General features: G+C 43.7%; 2 protein-coding genes across 7 annotated transcripts in view; both read left to right on the top strand.

The window, feature by feature from the left end:
* The window catches only part of ddx61 (DEAD (Asp-Glu-Ala-Asp) box helicase 61), a 32,694-nt gene extending 25,553 nt beyond the window's left edge, over window positions 1–7,141 (top strand). For 4 of the 6 annotated variants that reach the window (XR_004164711.2, XR_004164710.2, XR_004164712.2 and 1 more), the window contains one exon: window positions 588–875. Coding sequence is in view for 2 of the 6 variants with exons in the window: in XM_031577026.2 (XP_031432886.1) it covers window positions 1,438–1,625; window positions 1,727–1,790; window positions 1,968–2,072; window positions 2,542–2,671; window positions 3,330–3,476; window positions 3,715–3,809; window positions 3,915–4,037; window positions 4,174–4,302; window positions 4,457–4,573; window positions 4,770–4,833; window positions 4,921–5,022; window positions 5,221–5,438 (1,482 nt within the window). In the remaining 4 variants the exon portion in view is untranslated. Of the gene's footprint in view, window positions 1–587; window positions 1,626–1,726; window positions 1,791–1,967; window positions 2,073–2,541; window positions 2,672–3,329; window positions 3,477–3,714; window positions 3,810–3,914; window positions 4,038–4,173; window positions 4,303–4,456; window positions 4,574–4,769; window positions 4,834–4,920; window positions 5,023–5,220; window positions 5,478–5,858 lie in introns of those variants that run through there. The other 2 variants (XM_031577026.2, XM_012839369.3) reach the window with 2 other exon arrangements.
* Window positions 7,142–7,233: 92 nt separating this feature from the next.
* On the top strand, window positions 7,234–13,696 carry tomm40 (translocase of outer mitochondrial membrane 40 homolog (yeast)). Its single transcript, XM_012839372.3, has 10 exons — window positions 7,234–7,932; window positions 8,782–8,999; window positions 9,139–9,206; window positions 9,324–9,416; window positions 9,918–10,019; window positions 10,659–10,764; window positions 11,110–11,232; window positions 11,731–11,807; window positions 12,608–12,710; window positions 13,245–13,696. The coding sequence occupies exons 2-10, from the start codon at window positions 8,783–8,785 to the stop codon at window positions 13,382–13,384; spliced, it is 1,029 nt and encodes a 342-aa protein (XP_012694826.1). The 5' UTR covers window positions 7,234–7,932; window position 8,782; the 3' UTR covers window positions 13,385–13,696.
* The last annotated feature ends 3,972 nt before the right edge of the window (window positions 13,697–17,668 follow it).

Genomic DNA, 17,668 nt, shown 5'->3' on the forward strand with positions numbered 1-17,668 from the left:
GGTTGGTTTTGGTATCCACTAAAAGTGCGCCGGTAGAAAGCTTCATGGAGGGACGCGAGTAGCAGAGACATGTGTTTGTCAAAGTTTCTTCGTTGTAACGACGTTAGACTCGTTTTTCTGCGTGTCAATAGTAATGCGTCGTGGGGCTACGCTGAAGCTTAGTTTGTTGCCAATAACGTATGTTTGTACTTGGGTGAAAAACTAATGTAAAAAGCTTATAAGTCACTTTATTAGCTGATTCCTTTACGTAGCGAGATAATCTATCTTTACTTCTCATATGTTACCATTGTGTTTAAGTAACAACGTTATAGAACAACCTAAGGTCTTTGTATTATTTGTTAAGTTCATTCGAGGGTTTTAACGCAATTAACGAAATCTGTTGCAATGTCAATTTGTTAGATTGATGGTAGCCACTCATTTCAGTGTGTAATAATTGCGGGAGTTGCACATAGTTTTTTGCTCTCGTTGAATTAAGAATTTGCTATATTCATTTCATATTTACATTGAGCTTTATAGTAATCCCTACGGCTACATACAGTTGCTCTGTACTGTGCCCACCACTGATCTGTCGACTGCATTCTCTATAGGTTTTGCAGCAGTTTTGAGTTCTTTCAAGCTGTTTGCACATCACCCAAAGACTACAAAGATACAAGGAGAGAAGGCGATTCAAGACTCAAAGCACAAACACGCCGAAGACAAAACAACAAAACATTTCAGGGAATCCCAGCATAAGTCAAGTTCTTTTTGGAGATTCCCTGCAGAATATAAATATTTGAAAGAACTTGAAGTAGCCTGCAGCATTTGAAAAACGTGTATTTCCATATTAATCCAAGTGAATTCTGAGGGCCATTTTTGAAAACAAGCCCATTTGAATGTAAAAAAAAAAAAAAGAAAGAAAGAACATTAAGAAAACAGCACTTGGCTCTTAGGGTGAGACAAGCGGTACTACTAACCCAAGAGCTACTAAAGAACTTTGAGCTTTCAACAAAATAATTGTAAATTACATAAAAATTCAGGGAAGTCCGTTTGAGGCATAGACAAGGAGTCCTGTGTTAAGTTTGCTTTAGCAAGTATTAAACCGGACGTGAACTCCAGAGCAATCACTCTCGTATAGATTTTTATATTGTGAGTGAGGACATAATTATTTATTCATATAAATAATATTTTCTCTTCTTTTAGGAGAGCTGTCATATAGATGTATATGTAAACAAATTTGTTATACGTCAGACACTCTTCTTTTCAAGAGTTCTCTGCGTACAAGTCTGTGTGAACTGTCAATCACACAAGGCCAAACTCAAAGTTCTATAAACAGCAGAACTGTTTACATCAAAGGGCATTTTTAACAAAAAGTGTATTTGGAAAGCAAGTCAGAAAGTTTGAAAAACAAACAAAAGAAAAACATAAAGATTTGAATATTGAGGAGAAACTCTTGAAGCCATGGCTACTGCGAGAACAGAGAACCCAACCTCTGTCATGGGACTGGGCAAACCAAACGGGCAGCTCAGGGGACCACCCAAGCCTGCTGGATTTCAGTCTCTCCCCCTGTCTTCGGCCACACTGCAAACCAAGGCATCCAGTGGGTCTCAAGTTGGAAGCACCGTATCCCAAACCAGTGATGGTATTCGGTAGGCATGTGTATATTTAAATCGGCATCATATCCAACCGTTCTCATGAACGAGTTCTTGCTTCAAACGTTGAAATCATTTGTTGCTGTTAAATATCCTAGGTTTGGAGATGACTGGAAGAAGTGCCTGCAGCTACCACCAAAAGACTGCAGAATGCGAACCTCAGTGAGTTTCACTTCAAAATCCACATTCCTGTCATTGGGTACAGCATACCCCACTTATCTTGGGTTTTTATCTTGGACCAGTCTATGTAGTCCTGACTGACTGAATTTTATTGTGCTCTGACAAACTTGCCTCTCACCACATACTTGTACTGTGCCTAACCTGCATGTTCATCTGTAGGATGTGACCTCTACGAAGGGGAATGAGTTTGAAGACTACTGCCTGAAGCGTGAGTTGCTGATGGGCATCTTTGAGATGGGCTGGGAAAAGCCCTCTCCCATTCAGGTAGGCCAGCCTCAACAGCCAAACTCCAAGCAAACCCTTCAGACTGTTTGGAAGTGCCCGTTAGTCTGATCTCAGAACTAAACTTCAACTGCCTCCAGAAATATAACACCTCAGAGTAGAATACCAAATTCCTCGCATGCCCTTTTAAAGCAAACCCCAGTGTAGACATTATAACCCTAATATCTCTTCAGTCCATTCCATTCTCCAAGCTGAGATTACTAGCCATGTCATCCTGTGGTCCAAATTTACATGCAGATATACATCCAATTAACTTGTAACCCTGAATCAAGAGATACATTTGCAGCCTAGTAAATAAATTGATGCAGGATACATACATCGACTAACAAGTTTAGTCCATAAAGAAAAGTGTGATTGGATTTGTGTAATAGGATTCTACTATTAACTTGGTGGAGGTAGCTCTGGAGATATTTGCGGAGGTGTTCTGAGCTCGTTTGCTTCTGGCTTGCAGGAGGAGAGTATTCCTATCGCTCTGTCTGGCAGGGACATCCTTGCCCGGGCCAAGAATGGCACAGGGAAGAGTGGCGCCTACCTCATCCCCCTACTGGAGAGGATAGACCTGAAGAAGGACCACATCCAGGGTAAGGACTTCAGCAACTGATGTTTGCACACCCCACAGGTTTATCCAAACGTGATCTGAACTCTGATGTCCTTATGTATTTTTAGTTTTGCATTTTTAAGTAATTCTAAGTTTTGTGTTTAGATGATTCATCTGGCTTCAAGTGTGTCCACTTAAATAAGACTTGTACAAACAGTTGGCATACACAAGTTTAGGCTGTGCCCGTATGGAAGGCAGATTGATTATATCAGGCTTCTGTTTGGCACGTAATGTACGCTCACAGAGGGGACCTTGTCTATTCATGTGCATGCATATGGACGAGCACGGTAGCATTCACACCAACACCCACTCTCCCTTCTGCTCCGGTTTCTGCTTCTTGCCGATGCCAATTTACACATTCATTTGTGTAAACGAGCTAAATACATAAATAAAAACATGGCCACATGCGACTTGTTCCTATTTCAAACAGCCGTGTTGTATTTTTTGTGACATGCTTTTGCGTTCCCAGTAGTAACAGTGCTGTGATATACCGAATGAATACCACATTTCTGCCTTTTCAACCAAGATGCATGATTTGTATTTTGCCCTTTATAACAAGTGTAATGCATGAAACTGCTATGATGCTACTGGTATCCCAGCCATACCCTGAACTCTGGCTCTTCTGCTCTCTCGATCCACAGCCATGGTGCTGGTGCCCACTCGTGAGCTGGCCCTGCAGGTCAGCCAAATCAGTATCCAGATCAGCAAACACATGGGTGGGGTGAAGGTCATGGCTACCACCGGAGGCACCAACCTAAGGGATGACATCATGCGCCTGGATGAGACAGGTATTGGTTCTTTCCTCTCAGGAGCGAGGGTGTCCTTCACTGTAATACAGAAATCTTCAGATTGCCCTCCAGTAACCGCACCACTTGTGGTGGACGCAAGTCGTGTAGACTCTGCTTTGAGTTACGTCTAATGCCTGTTATGATCGGACTAGGTATCTTGTTGTTTCACCTGTACTTTTTTTTTTTGCATATTCCTGGTGCCTTTGTGAAATGTTTCGCTCACTCTCCCTCTTGCTAGTTCATGTCGTGATAGCCACTCCAGGCAGGATCCTGGACCTCATCAAAAAAGGTGTGGCCAAAGTGGACAGAGTCCAAATATTGGTGATGGATGAGGTGAGAAACGAGGCCGTGTGTGGTTCACACCGACTCTTTGTGAGCATTGCAAAAGCGGCGCTGGAGAAGGTTTCTAATCACACTTGTGTGCTCGGGTTCCTTTAGGCAGATAAACTCCTGTCCCAGGACTTTGTGGTGCTCATCGAGGAAATCATAAGCTTCACGGCCAAGCACCGGCAGATCCTGCTTTATTCTGCCACTTTCCCCGTCACGGTGCAGAAATTCATGGTGAGTTGGCACTGGATTAAATAACAGATTAGGTGGCGTCTGCGAAATACTTCTGTTTTGGGCTCCAGAATGAAACGTTTGAAATAAGCATTGCATTGAAGTGATGTTGTCGTCTTTTTTGTTTTTGTTTTGCAAGTCCAAACATCTGCAGAAGCCCTATGAGATCAACCTGATGGACGAGCTTACTTTGAAGGGCATTACCCAGTATTATGCCTATGTCACTGAAAGGCAGAAAGTGCACTGTCTGAACACACTCTTCTCCAGGGCAAGTCACTTCTGCAGAGGCAGATTTATTACATTTATCGCGCGTCTGAAAGAATTACGCACAATATACATGCATGTTTCTCAGGAACAGTAGCTGTAGCGATAGTCGTAGTTCATTTCTGTGCTCTAACTTTCTTTATTATATGTATCTACAGCTGCAGATCAATCAGTCCATCATCTTTTGTAACTCCACCCAGAGGGTGGAGCTCCTGGCCAAGAAGATCACCCAACTGGGCTACTCCTGCTTCTACATCCACGCTAAGATGATGCAGGTGAATTTGGGACGAAGTGCTTTGCTTCAGCTTAGGATACCAATGAAAGGTTGTGTGGGGGTGTGCGCACCGGACACATGAGCAGTGGTGTAGACGAGATGCCTTTGCAGTCCAGACATGTTGATTTTAAATTGGTGTTGTCTTTAGCATGATGCCCCCAGACCTCTGACTGACCTGGTTTGCTTGCCCCTCCTAGGAGTACAGAAACCGTGTGTTCCATGACTTCAGGAACGGGCTGTGCAGGAACCTGGTCTGCACAGGTAGGTAAACCACCCATAAGCATGTCTAGGTTTGTAGATGTGTATTTCTATGCAGACTGAGAGTTCCTTTTGGTCTTCCACACACAGATCTGTTCACCAGGGGAATTGATATCCAGTCTGTCAATGTAGTGATCAACTTTGACTTCCCCAAAAATGCAGAAACATACCTGCATCGCATCGGCAGATCAGGTGAGAAACCAAATTCTGCATAAACTTGCCAGTGTTCGAACAAGACGCCCTTCAGCCTTGGTGTTGTGTAAAGTATCTCTTTAGGGTTGAGTCCAGTGTGATTCTCCTCTCAGTGTTCATGTGTTCATATGCGTTGATCTTCACTCCCGTTGCCCCCCTTAACAACTCCTCTTGTACCCATCCCCCTCCCCACCCCAGGCCGATATGGTCACTTGGGCCTGGCCATCAACCTGATCACGTCAGAGGATCGCTTCAACCTCAAAGGCATCGAAGACCAGCTGGTTACTGACATCAAGCCCATTCCGGGCACCATCGATAAGAGCCTCTACGTCGCGGAGTTCCACTCCTTGGACCCAGACGCCGAGGAGATCGAGAGGGAGGCCCCACGCAAATCAGGGGAGCCCAACGCGCGTTAAGGTGTTTCTGCATCTCTGTGTCTTTATACGCGCGTTAAGGTGACGTGTGTGTGTGTGTGTGTGTGTGTGTGTGTGTGTGTGTGGTACCACATCTTTAACATCATGCCATCTCTTCCATAGATGCCACGTTGACGGTGTATTTTCCTTGTTGTTTTATTAGTGGCATGCATTGCGAGTCAGTGTCTACCTCACTTCTAACTGTGAGGGGATTTGTTCTTGACGAAAGGGCTTTCAAACTGGTTCTGGCTCCAGGGAGCAGGTTACCTTATGCTTGCCTTTAGAGGCGTAACTGGATAAAGTCTCTAAATCATGGATTCATGCCAGTTAGGACCGTTTCAGTCCGCAGTGGCCTGACAGTAATTCACTTGAGCCCCTCATCCTTTCCTTCTGTTCCTTCTAACCATTTTTTTTGTTCCACAGGTGATTTTCAAGGAGGTGGCTGGCATTTGCGGTGAAGTGTACTACACAGCAATGTCTGTTTTAGATTTTTGTTGTCCCCAAAACAACATATTTTTTTTTTCCCCTTGAAAACTTTGGCACAGTATATTTTACTTTGTTAGTACATTCAACAAAAAAAAAATCAGCTCGTCAGATCCACATGCAGCATCCTATGAATCAATGCTAGAGTGCTACCAGTGATTTGTGTCGGTTTTAAAGTCACTCGTTTTCTCTGTCAAATTGACCTTGTCTGATGTAGGTCACATTTTAAACCAATACTCTACTCATCAAAACATTTTCCACTTGACTAAATCTGCATTTTTGTCTTGACTGTAATCGTCTGCTTTTCTTTCTTTTCTTTTTTTTTTATTAGCTTTTTCTATGTCTGTGTGGGAGTGCAGGTGCACACAGGTACAAATGTTCACCAAAGCTTGAAGCGTGAAAGATCCACATTTGTGAGATCATTTAGGCCTTGGCCACACCGTTTCTCTTACAAATGGTCTAGTTTTATAGTCCATTTGTCAAGGCAAAAAAATAAATCTCAAGTTTGGATATATTAACAATGATCTGAATTTTGCTCCCTAGAGAGAGAAACTGAGAAACTGCATTGGTTAATGAAGCACTGCCACACAGCCATCTCCTCCTCTATCACTTGCAACACTCTTCTCTCAAGTGCCTTAATAGCTGCTCATCCTCTTCTCCCCACATCAGCCCTAAGCTAGTTGATGGAGTGATCTTTAAGACAAATGCCCGGATGAAGATTAACACTTGTCTTTTTGCTGTCGAAAGTATACTGCATTCTGAAATGAATTGAAGCATTCTGCTTGGGAGAGGGCCGAAATATCTGGGCAATGTCTTTGTTCCTGCAAAGCCTGCTAGCGGTTTTAAGAAGCACATGGTCATTTTGACAGAGGAGTGTGGAATCTTAAAACGGGTGACTTTTCCTGACCAAATGGGCTGCTTTCAATTATATGAAAAAATGGATGCTGAATGCAAAATGCGTTTGAATATAATTTTGATAGAAGCACAAAATGAAACATGTTCATCTTCATCAATGTGATCATTTTTGGCTTGATATGCTTTCATTATTGCTTTGTGCCAAAGTGTAGTAGTTCTGGTAAAACGTGAAGCATTTCCATGTGGAATATGACCCCTCTTCAAAACCAGGAGTGTTGAAAATGGACAATGACAAGTTCATGTACCAGTGGCCGCCTGTAACTCCTTCACCCTATGGAAAAGAAATAAAAGTTCAGCTTATTTCCCTACTTTTGTCTCGGATCTCCTTTTTGTTTAATTATTTTGGTTGGTTTTCATCCTTGTAATATTTCTATGAACATGCTTTTCTGCTCACTGGTGTAAATGTATGTACTCCATTGAGATTTAACCTGATGACGGACCATTTCACTAATTCTTGAGCAGATGGCTTGTCCCCTGCGTGTCAGACAACTGGTGTGTGTCATTCAGGAATAAATTAACCTCTGACATCACCGTCAGACCACGGATTCGCTTAGCGTGATTGGCTAGGTTAAGAGCGTTGACGATATTGATACATGTCAGGTACACAATGCACTTGGGATGCGTGTCGGTACGGCCTTTTCGAGCGAACAAAATGTTAGCATAGATGTCTGAACAAGATCTAAAGATAACGTGAATACTGTCCCGTAAGACATTTGAAGATTATTGTCATTTCCTCGTATTTACTTACTAAACAGTGGAAAACGTACTAAGACCCTGACTATTCTGCTATTAGCCCGAGTGATCTCTTAAGGATATTCTTTAAAGTGATTTTCGGTGACGATGGTTTTGCATCAATTGGCCTTTCCATGCCTCACAAGGTCTCAGGTGAAGTCTCAGTTGGAACTCAAGAGAAATACCCTTGAAGTTTAATTTGTTGTTGTCACTGGTGAGGCAAAATCACATTTAGGCCAATGATAGTGCAGCTTGGTTTTCTATTACCCAATGCGCAACAAATAGGCGGGCTAATGTGACAACTCCAGGTTGAATCGTTCAACCCACCGGTGTCCCTTGTAGCCTTATCTGGACCGCATTGCACAACGTGAGTACCACACTAGGCTCATTTTATAGTTATATGAAATGTTTTTCACACAATATTTCTTTTGGGGATGTAGATCAGTTACTATAATGAGTAGGAATACACGCAGACATGAGAATGTATCCCCAAATTCTGAGCTGGATTTCCCAAAATACCTGTCCAGTCGTTAGCTAGCTAATGAATCAGCTAACATTTGCTAGTTAGCAGACAAGCAACCGTCAAAACACAAACTACCTTGCCATAGCTAAGATTAGATGCATAACGTTCAATCTCAAGCGTCCATTACTGTACCAGCTTGTTTAGATCTGTTGGGGGATATGAAACCAGTCGCTGTTAGCTAATCCTCTTTGCGATGTTCTATCTGCTAGCTAGCCAGGGATTTCAGAAGACTAATATTAGCTAACTGTTTATAGACGTTAATCGTGCTGGACTGGAGTAACGTTAGCTGACTGAGATAAGCAAGTTATACCAGCCGGCTAGCGAACTTAAGTAACTAGGAGAGCTAGCTAGATATCTAGCAGACTTGCTTACTGACAGCTAAATACAACTGGCGGGTATTCGCTGGGGTGCTAGTATAGACAACATGGGGACTGTAGACAAGGTGTTAGTTATTTTGATAACTTATTTTTCTATCCTACATGTACATGTTAACACCCAGTACGCTATGTGGCCGCTTAGGGTCAGCAATAAGTTACTTGTTAGCACAGCGATAATGAATATGAGAGATGTTTGGGTTCTAGCCATGGATTCCCCTCACTTTCCCTTTCTAGCTAGCAAGATTTGGGTCAACTTCATGAGGTGTTTTTCTAGCGCTATTAATCTCTATCTATCTATCTATCTATTTGCTTTTAGTATGGGCAGTGTATTGGCTGCCAGCTCCCCAAATCCACCGCCTGCTGCAGGTGGTGGTGCTCAGGGGGGCACTGGGTTGGTAAATGTGCCCCCAGGATTCACTATGCCCCCAGTGTCATCAGTCCCCCCAGGCCCTGGTACTGCTACCCAAGAAGGCGACACAGAGAGTCCCCCTCCAAACCCAGGCACCTTTGAGGAGTGCCACCGAAAATGCAAAGGTAAGGCTGGGGTTTCATGCATGAGTTTGAAGTTGAACAGTTGTGTAGTAGTGGGTTCACCGTATGACTTAAAGGAACGCTCTCTGAGTTGTGATGTTGTTCATGTCGCTGTTTGATTTTGGAATGAATCTTGTTACAGAGGTCTTCCCCCTTCAGATGGAAGGCGTGCGACTGGTGGTAAACAAAGGCCTGAGCAACCACTTCCAGGTCACTCTAAAGCGCACACATTTTGTTTTGTTCTCCACCTTGGATGTTGTCATTTTTAAGTCCAATTTAAAACAAACAGTAGTTAATCTTAGCTGTTGTGTTTCGTGCTTTTCACAGGTGAGTCACACAGTTACTCTCAGCACTGTTGGTGATTCAGGCTATCGCTTCGGCTCCACCTACGTGGGCAGCAAGCAGACTGGCCCTGCAGAGGTGAGACATTTCTTGGTCATGTTGATTAGGTTTTTACCAAAAGGAGTTTGCTTGTGTTGTGTATGGTCAACAGAATAGTATGGACATATTGTATTGTTTTTTTGTTGTTGTTTAAAAATAAGATTCATTTTGCACGTCAAGTTATTTGGTTCACGTATACCAGGTTGCATTGAAGGTTTTGTCATCTCGGGCATTTAAAAAAACTGATGAATTGCACACCTAAAACGCTCTTAGATCCATCCAATGCGCTGAAATCCACTGGGGGGAAAATGTAAGCTCTGCTGTATCGTCTTGGGCAGATTCAGTGAGAGTAGTGCAGCTGTCTAGAAGTCCGTCACAAAAGTATCCGGAAACTTCTGAAGTCATCTGCTGCCTTTAACTTCTACTCAAGGGATTTCATTTTGTTTTCTTACATGCTACTTGTGAATGGTAGATCATATGATCTTTTCCATTGTGTTTGAGAAAGATTATAAAACTCTGCGTGTGTCTTTTTCCTGTCAGTCTTTCCCAGTTATGGTGGGAGACATGGACAACACTGGCAGCCTCAACGCTCAAGTGATCCACCAGCTGGCTGATCGCCTGCGCTCCAAAGTGGCCATGCAGGTACGTGCCGTTACCAACATGGCTAATCGATAGCAACATGGCTAATGTTCAAGTGATCCTCCATGCTACAGATCTGGAATACGAAGTGTAAGTTCCCCCCCCCCCCCCCCCCCCAAGGGACGTATCTGGCTCTAAACCAGTGACTGCGTAAGAAGAGTATTTGGTTATTTATTAGTTGTGAAAGTTCACCAGGCACACCCCTGTCAATTTTGTGTTGTAGAATTGCTTAGAGGTGTAGTGTTCGGTTCATATAGACAGACCAAGAGCCTCCAGCGCGGCCTCTTTGACACATTATCTTGTGCTTATAAAGTATATTGACAGTCATTTAAAGAAGCAGGAGATCCTCAGTAGTTTGTGTATTGGCTAGTTGTCATGATGGTGCGTGAGCACTCCATCCCCATGAAGAAGCCTTGTAAACATCTGCCCTAACTTCTCTCATTTTAAGTCCATTCATGACCTTCCTATATCCTTAATATAGTGGATAACAACATTGGCTTCCTGGAAAAAAAGATCACCCTGGTTGTGGAAGTTGTCATTTCTTCCTATGCTTAATCCCAAATCCTCCCTTTTTGTGTCAGGTAATCTATAGCACGTGGTGGTCGTGCACATGCTTATTGTCCGGTGTTCATATCCCCCTAGACACAGCAGCACAAATTCGTGAACTGGCAGTGTGACACAGAGTACCGCGGCGATGACTTTACAGCGGCCGTTACCATCGGGAACCCGGACATCCTCGTGGGATCTGGTACTGAGCCTGTCCAGTAAACCCTTTTGTCAACTCCTCTCTCCATAACTGTGTGTCTCTGTGGAGTTTGTGGCCTACATCTCTCGTTTGTGGGTTCTGTCAGTCCGCGAGCCGGACCAATGTACATGCCAGCAATCGGATATTGGTTGCTCCCTAGTTATTTATGTATTTGAATGGGCCATCATTGCAGCAGATTCATTTCAGATACAATACTGTTATGGGAATTCCTAATAGGACATAGTTTTCAAGGAAGTGTTAGAGGAAATTACTTCCTAATTGACCCCATTGTGTGATGTGACTTCCTAATTGACCCCATTGTGTGATGTGACTCTGGTGACTTTTCAGGCATTGTGGTGGCACACTACCTCCAGTCGTTGAGCCCTGCTCTGGTGCTCGGCGGTGAGCTGGTCTACCACCGGAGACCTGGAGAGGAGGGCACCGTCACGTCACTCGTGGGCCGGTACAGCGGTAAGCACGCGCAGGTCACATGTCACACACAGTCATCAAAAAGGGTGCTCTCATCTGAAGCCAGCACACAGTGCAGCGGAGGCACAGGTTTCAGACAGGAGTTTTGCCCTTGAGAATGAAACCCTTTGCATTCCACTCTGCCCTTCATGTACAGAAACAGTAACTCAGCCGTAGGAGTGGGATCCTTTTCAAGTCTTTGGTTCTGAGGTGTAGGAGAGCCTCGTCCTAGCCTGTAATTGGACTCAGTGTAGTTGCCCCTGCTAAAAGCTGTTTCCACCTTCTTATTTTTTTTTAAAGGTTACATCCATTGAAGGACATGATTAATTGGACATTTAATCCCTTGAAATCCAAAGGATGCATTCTTTAGAGGACATGGGGTGAAATATTAATTAAAAGATGTTGTACACTTTCATTGCACATGACGTTTGCACCACCAGTGAGGGCGGTTCAGTCCCGATAGTAATGTAACCACTACTTTTTGGTCTGTTCCTCACACAGGAAGTAATTATATCGCCACGCTGACGGTGGGAGGTGCCGGCGCACACGCATCGTACTATCATAAAGCCAATGAGCAGGTAATGAGTATCTCCACTCTTCCTTGGATGGCCCCCATAGTACTATCATAAAGCCAATGAGCAGGTATCTTGATAGGTGAAAATTCACCCTAGTTACCTCAGGACTCCGGAGCTGCATATAAGTATATTGATTAGACAAACAACAACAATTGCAATCGGGCTCACTCCCAGCACTAGGCTGAAAGTGAAGCAATCATAAACACATCGCACAAGGTTTATATAGACAGAAGTTTAGCGTTCAGCAGGGATAACCACGTGGTGGATTTCTGATGTCCGAGGCAAGGATGGTAGTTTTGCAAGGTCGGAAGAAGCACAGTCTAAACATGCTCTTGTACATATGCAGACTAAGTGGCACCTAATAATCTTAGTTACACACACGCAGAAACACAGAAAAGCCATGTTCCTGCTTACATAAGTACATGATTCATATAGGGTAATTAATAATACAAGGCACTTGATTATTATATTCTTAAGTCATTAACAGTGTTTGGAAATGAACTCCATCATATCTCCACTCCTCCTTTGATGGCCCCCATAAGAGTAAATGCTCTATGTCACTGTCGCATATCACAGGCCACTGCTAGAATGGTCAGCCCTTGCCAACATCAGTGCTGTGTTTATTAGTCTGAATAACTGACTTTGTGTGAAGCTGTGTTTTCATTTTGTGTCTTGTTCATGTGCATGCATCCTCACAGATGTCGTCACGGACATGTAGTGTGTGTCTCTTGTTTCGGAGTCATCTTTGTCTGATCCGCTGTGTCTTTCTGTTTACCCCACTCTGTCGCCGGCATGGATAACAGTTACAAGTGGGTGTTGAATTTGAGGCCAGCACACGGATGCAAGACACAAGCGTGTCCTTTGGCTACCAGCTGGATGTTCCCAAAGCTAACCTGCTTTTCAAAGGTACACGCCATCCTTCTCCCATTGGCTCCTTTCTCACATCAAACGTTCATCATGTGATTATCATATATAATGTTGGATTTACCTTGTCGTATTGTTACTATAACTAGATATTGTGAAGTTAGTGTAGTGGAAGTGTTGCTTGTCACTTTTGGAGAGGCTATACATTGACGATAGGCCTAGAAGATTTGGTTAGGATATACAGGCCAGCCTACATTTTAATATTCTATTACTCAGTGGAATGTGATTTAGTAGGTCTCATTGATTGTGCAGATGGCTATGTATATTGGGCATAACCTATGCGTAATATATGTAATAAATATCATCATGTGAAGTTCCTCACTACTTGAGTAGTCAATTTAGGGGATACATTTTTACTCTTACTGAAGTAATTTTTTTAATGGGTACTTTTACTTCTACTTGAGTTGTTATTATTATTATTATAATAAAGTAGCAATACTCTACCCACCTCTGCATGTTACTATACCAACCCCTCACTGCCTTTTGCCTCCATGTTCTCCCTCCTCCTCCTGACAGGTTCGGTGGACAGTAACTGGATCGTGGGTGCCACTCTGGAGAAGAAGCTACTCCCTCTCCCACTCTCCCTAGCTCTGGGCGCCTTCCTCAACCACCGCAAGAACAAGTTCCAGTGTGGTTTTGGCATCACCATCGGTTAAAACCAACTCGGTGGGGGCCCCCTAAACTCCCCCCCCTCCACCACCAGTTGCCCAGCAGGCCCCATGCTCCTTAGCCAAGCCCGAGCTGGAGCCAAGAGGCGCAGGGACATGGATGAGACAGTGGCCATGGATGGACACGCACACACACACATGGACAAGCACACACACATACATACACACACACACAGAGACATAAACACATGCACGTACACACACATACACAGACATAAACACAAGTTCTCAGCAACACAGTATTTCACTCCTTACAAGTATCAGCTACGCTGAAAACATGTTGGGGTGCAAACTAGAGTCTAGACACATGTAAGCTCACGGACTCAGAAGTGAAGTTCAACTGAAATTCTAATGTTGACGAGGAACAACTTCAAGGGGTTAAACGCAGTAGTATTTATAAGAGTAGATTATATAGCAAGTCAACACATCTCAATGAAGAAGAACTGTCTGAAGTACGACAAATATACTCTAATGTAAAGTGTTTTTTTTGTGTGGCCCTGTCCATGTTGTGGTCCCTTGAGGTCCATCCCTGGGTCAGTCCATTGGCTTTTGCAAATTGATCCTAGTTCTGCCTCTCTGCAGACCACTAGTGTTGACCAAAGTAAGTGAAAATCAATCTGATTGTTTTTGTCCCTCAGTAGAGCATCACTCATGCAAACATAAGGCCAAATAATTCTGCACTTTGTCTTGCAGATCCCCCCCCCCCCCCCCCCCCCCCCCCCCAATTTGACCAAACCAGACTGACAGTTTGACTGGTAATTTGACCAAACCAGACTGACAGTTTGACTGGTAAATTGACCAAACCAGACTGACAGTTTGACTGGTGATTTGACCAAACCAGACTGACAGTTTGACTGGTGATTTGACCAAACCAGACTGACAGTTTGACTGGTGATTTGACCAAACCAGACTGACAGTTTGACTGGTAATTTGACCAAACCAGACTGACAGTTTGACTGGTAATTTTACCAAACCAGACTGACAGTTTGACTGGTGATTTGACCTGTCTGTGCTCTATAAACTGAACCAGCATGTGACTGGTGATGCACCCTGTCCCTGTGCCTCTGAAAAACGACCGAAAAATCTAAAGCTTGGCTCTTGATCTGACCGGCAGACACACAAGGGAGAACCAGTCCCACCCCATCCCATCCAGACACACAAGGGAGAAGCAGTCCCACCCCATCCAGACACACAAGGGAGAACCAGTCCCACCCCATCCCATCCAGACACACAAGGGAGAAGCAGTCCCACCCCATCCAGACACACAAGGGAGAACCAGTCCCACCCCATCCAGACACACAAGGGAGAACCAGTCCAACCCCATCCAGACACACAAGGGAGAACCAGTCCCACCCCATCCAGACACACAAGGGAGAACCAGTCCCACCCCATCCAGACACACAAGGGAGAACCAGTCCCACCCCATCCCATCCAGACACACAAGGGAGAAGCAGTCCCACCCCATCCAGACACACAAGGGAGAACCAGTCCCACCCCATCCAGACACACAAGGGAGAACCAGTCCCAACCCCATCCAGACACACAAGGGAGAACCAGTCCCACCCCATCCAGACACACAAGGGAGAACCAGTCCCACCCCATCCAGACACACAAGGGAGAAGCAGTCCCACCCCATCCAGACACACAAGGGAGAACCAGTCCCACCCCATCCAGACACACAAGGGAGAACCAGTCCAACCCCATCCAGGACCCATCACCGCTCCCCTTCTCTCCAGGCCTGCTTGAGCTCCACTCCTCCCTGGGGACTCTGAGACTGGGTGTTCTATGCTGGCAGTCTCTCGACCAGATGTACATTTGTTTTGTTAGTGGGTTGTTGTTTGTTTTTAAGCCGTCCTTTTAATACTGAGCGAGATCCAGTCACCCAACGGTTTACACATAGACACACACACAGAGAAAATGACATTCTAAGGATTATTGTAGACCGGTGAAATTACCGGAGCCTCAATGTGGTGGTGGGATGCCTGATCAAACTGGGGTTTGCGTTAGAATGGACCATTGAAACCATGCTATCATTAATGTTTTTCTTTTTCACTGCTGAGTTTCATGATTAACCCATGAACTGCTGGATGAGAACACATTTGAATCAGAGCTTTGTTGAGGGAGGTGATTGGCATGTCGATTGGTGATGTTGAAGCAACTTCCTTTTTTATATAAAAATGCTGGCCAAGGGAAAATTGGACTGTTTTAATTAACCGTTTGTGTGTGAGTGCGTGTGTGTGAGAATTCTCAGTTAAAGCACTTTGTTTTACTATGATGAAAATACTGTAAAGCAGAAGCAATTCTTTGTCCAGGAAAATAAAATAAAATAAACATTTTTGTGCTTTTATGAGGAGGTTCGAACTTGAATCTAATTGGAAGCAGCTATGTGCCCCATGATTAAAGAATAAGTGATGTACTGTATGTGTTTTAAAATATCAGCGTTGCGTTCTCACATGAACATGAAGTGTGAAGTGAGCCTTTTCAGTCATGAGGAGTGAACTGGAAATGGCAATGCAGGATGACAGTGCTACGTAGCGTAGAAGGGAGGTGGTGCTACTCGTGTACAATGTTGGAACTCTGCAAGAAGGCAGATTCTATCCACAAGGGGGACGTCCGCCACTATCCAAGGTACTGAAGGAATCACAAAGCCACATTCCTGTCCGCATTTGCCTAAAGGCAGAATATGTAAGTATGACTAGTGTGTACCTAACACAGCCCATTTTACAGGCCTAATAAAATGCTGTCTAGAGTGAAAACATCTATGAGACAACACTATTGAATAAACCCATTGAAGGACAAAAAGAAAAAGTACAATACTAAGAACTGTGTTAAATTCAAAAGTCAATTAATGAGGGGAAAGAGTAAAGTAAGTCTTGTCAATGGTACTGAATATAGTGTTGTTTATCAATTCAACTGAGAAAAGAACATTTATTGTTTTTGCATTTGCCCTGTAATTTGCACCATTTCAACTTCCCCCACAGGTTTGTCAGCTTCATTGGAGCCTGACACAGAGAGTGCACTATGTGCCGTCACGTCTTGATTGCCACACTATGATGAGTGACAGGTATCTGTCAACTGTAGCTTCCACTCATCAGGATTAACTCCTGTGCATTTTTGTACAACATGTGTGTTGTGTCATGGGTATAAAATCAACTGTGGGGTTTTGCTGTTGATTCAATTCCAGTACTTTGTTTTTCTCGTAGTGACAGTTTCCCTTTAAAGTTCAAATCTCCAGGATTGAAATAAGAAATGTGTAACCGTGCAACAAATGATGCTAGAGCGGTTTTTATTCACAGACACATTACAAATTCACCAGAAATAAAAGTAAAGGAAACTAGATCAACCTCTGATCCATCAAATAATGAAATGAAAATTCTACATTAAATCATGCTCATCCAAAGCGAACTTTAAGAATGAACCATCTCTCTTCCCAATGTATTAAGTTCTTACTAAAAGCTTGAATAACTAAACTGAATTTCAACTGTCTTCCCAGAATAAGATCACCATGAGTACATGTGTAAGCGGTGTGCCAACCCTTAGCATCAATGTCCATTGATGTAATCAGAAAGTATGTTCTTTGCCTTGAGCATCTAGACTGTAATGCAGAATGGAATGCAGAACCTTGGCCCATCCTGGTAATCAGCGACTCAACAGCAAGAGCAAGGTGATGAGGAGGATCAGTGGTGAGGAAGCCATCTTAGGGGAGAGGCTGCACAAAATGCTGTCACACGAGCTGGAACAAACAAACAGCGGCTGATTACTACACACCGGCTAAGCAATGCCTGTCAACCAATCCTCAGTTAGTCTTTACAGTTATTACATTTCTTTTAGGACACAATAGGAATGCATTTGATGGCTAAAGTATTTGTCATCTTTTCTGGTGTTCATGAATAAAGATGAGCTGTACTGGGTGTTGTCTACCTGCCATCCACATCAGGTCCCTCTGTGTCTGTGGTGGTGGTGCTCGTGGTTGTGGTGGTGGTAGGAGTGGTTGTGGTAGTAGGAGTGGTGGTTGTTGCCGTGGTAGTTGTGGTAGTGGTAAAACTTTAAAAAAAAAGAAGATAAAATTCCAAGCTCATATTCCAAAACAAATACTACATACTCTGTGTACAGTGTATTATCTTGACACGTTTACTTCAGTAATCCCACAAATTGGTATGAGCTCTAAGTTTATTTCAGACACACAGAAAATTCTACCAACAAACCCACTCACTCCTCATCATACAAAGATTTGACTTTGAAATGTAAGCACGTAATGAATACTGTTTTGAA

Source organism: Clupea harengus, chromosome 11 (genome assembly GCF_900700415.2).
Source record: "Clupea harengus chromosome 11, Ch_v2.0.2, whole genome shotgun sequence".
Classification (NCBI taxonomy): Eukaryota; Metazoa; Chordata; class Actinopteri; order Clupeiformes; family Clupeidae; genus Clupea; species Clupea harengus.

Excerpts from the sequence above, each read along its gene's own strand:
- tomm40 (XM_012839372.3), top strand. The coding sequence starts at position 8,783 with ATGGGCAGTGTATTGGCTGCCAGCTCCCCAAATCCACCGCCTGCTGCA. Across the intron at positions 9,417-9,917 it reads AGCAGACTGGCCCTGCAGAG|TCTTTCCCAGTTATGGTGGG; the intron begins GTGAGACATTTC and ends TTTTCCTGTCAG. Across the intron at positions 10,020-10,658 it reads GCTCCAAAGTGGCCATGCAG|ACACAGCAGCACAAATTCGT; the intron begins GTACGTGCCGTT and ends ATATCCCCCTAG.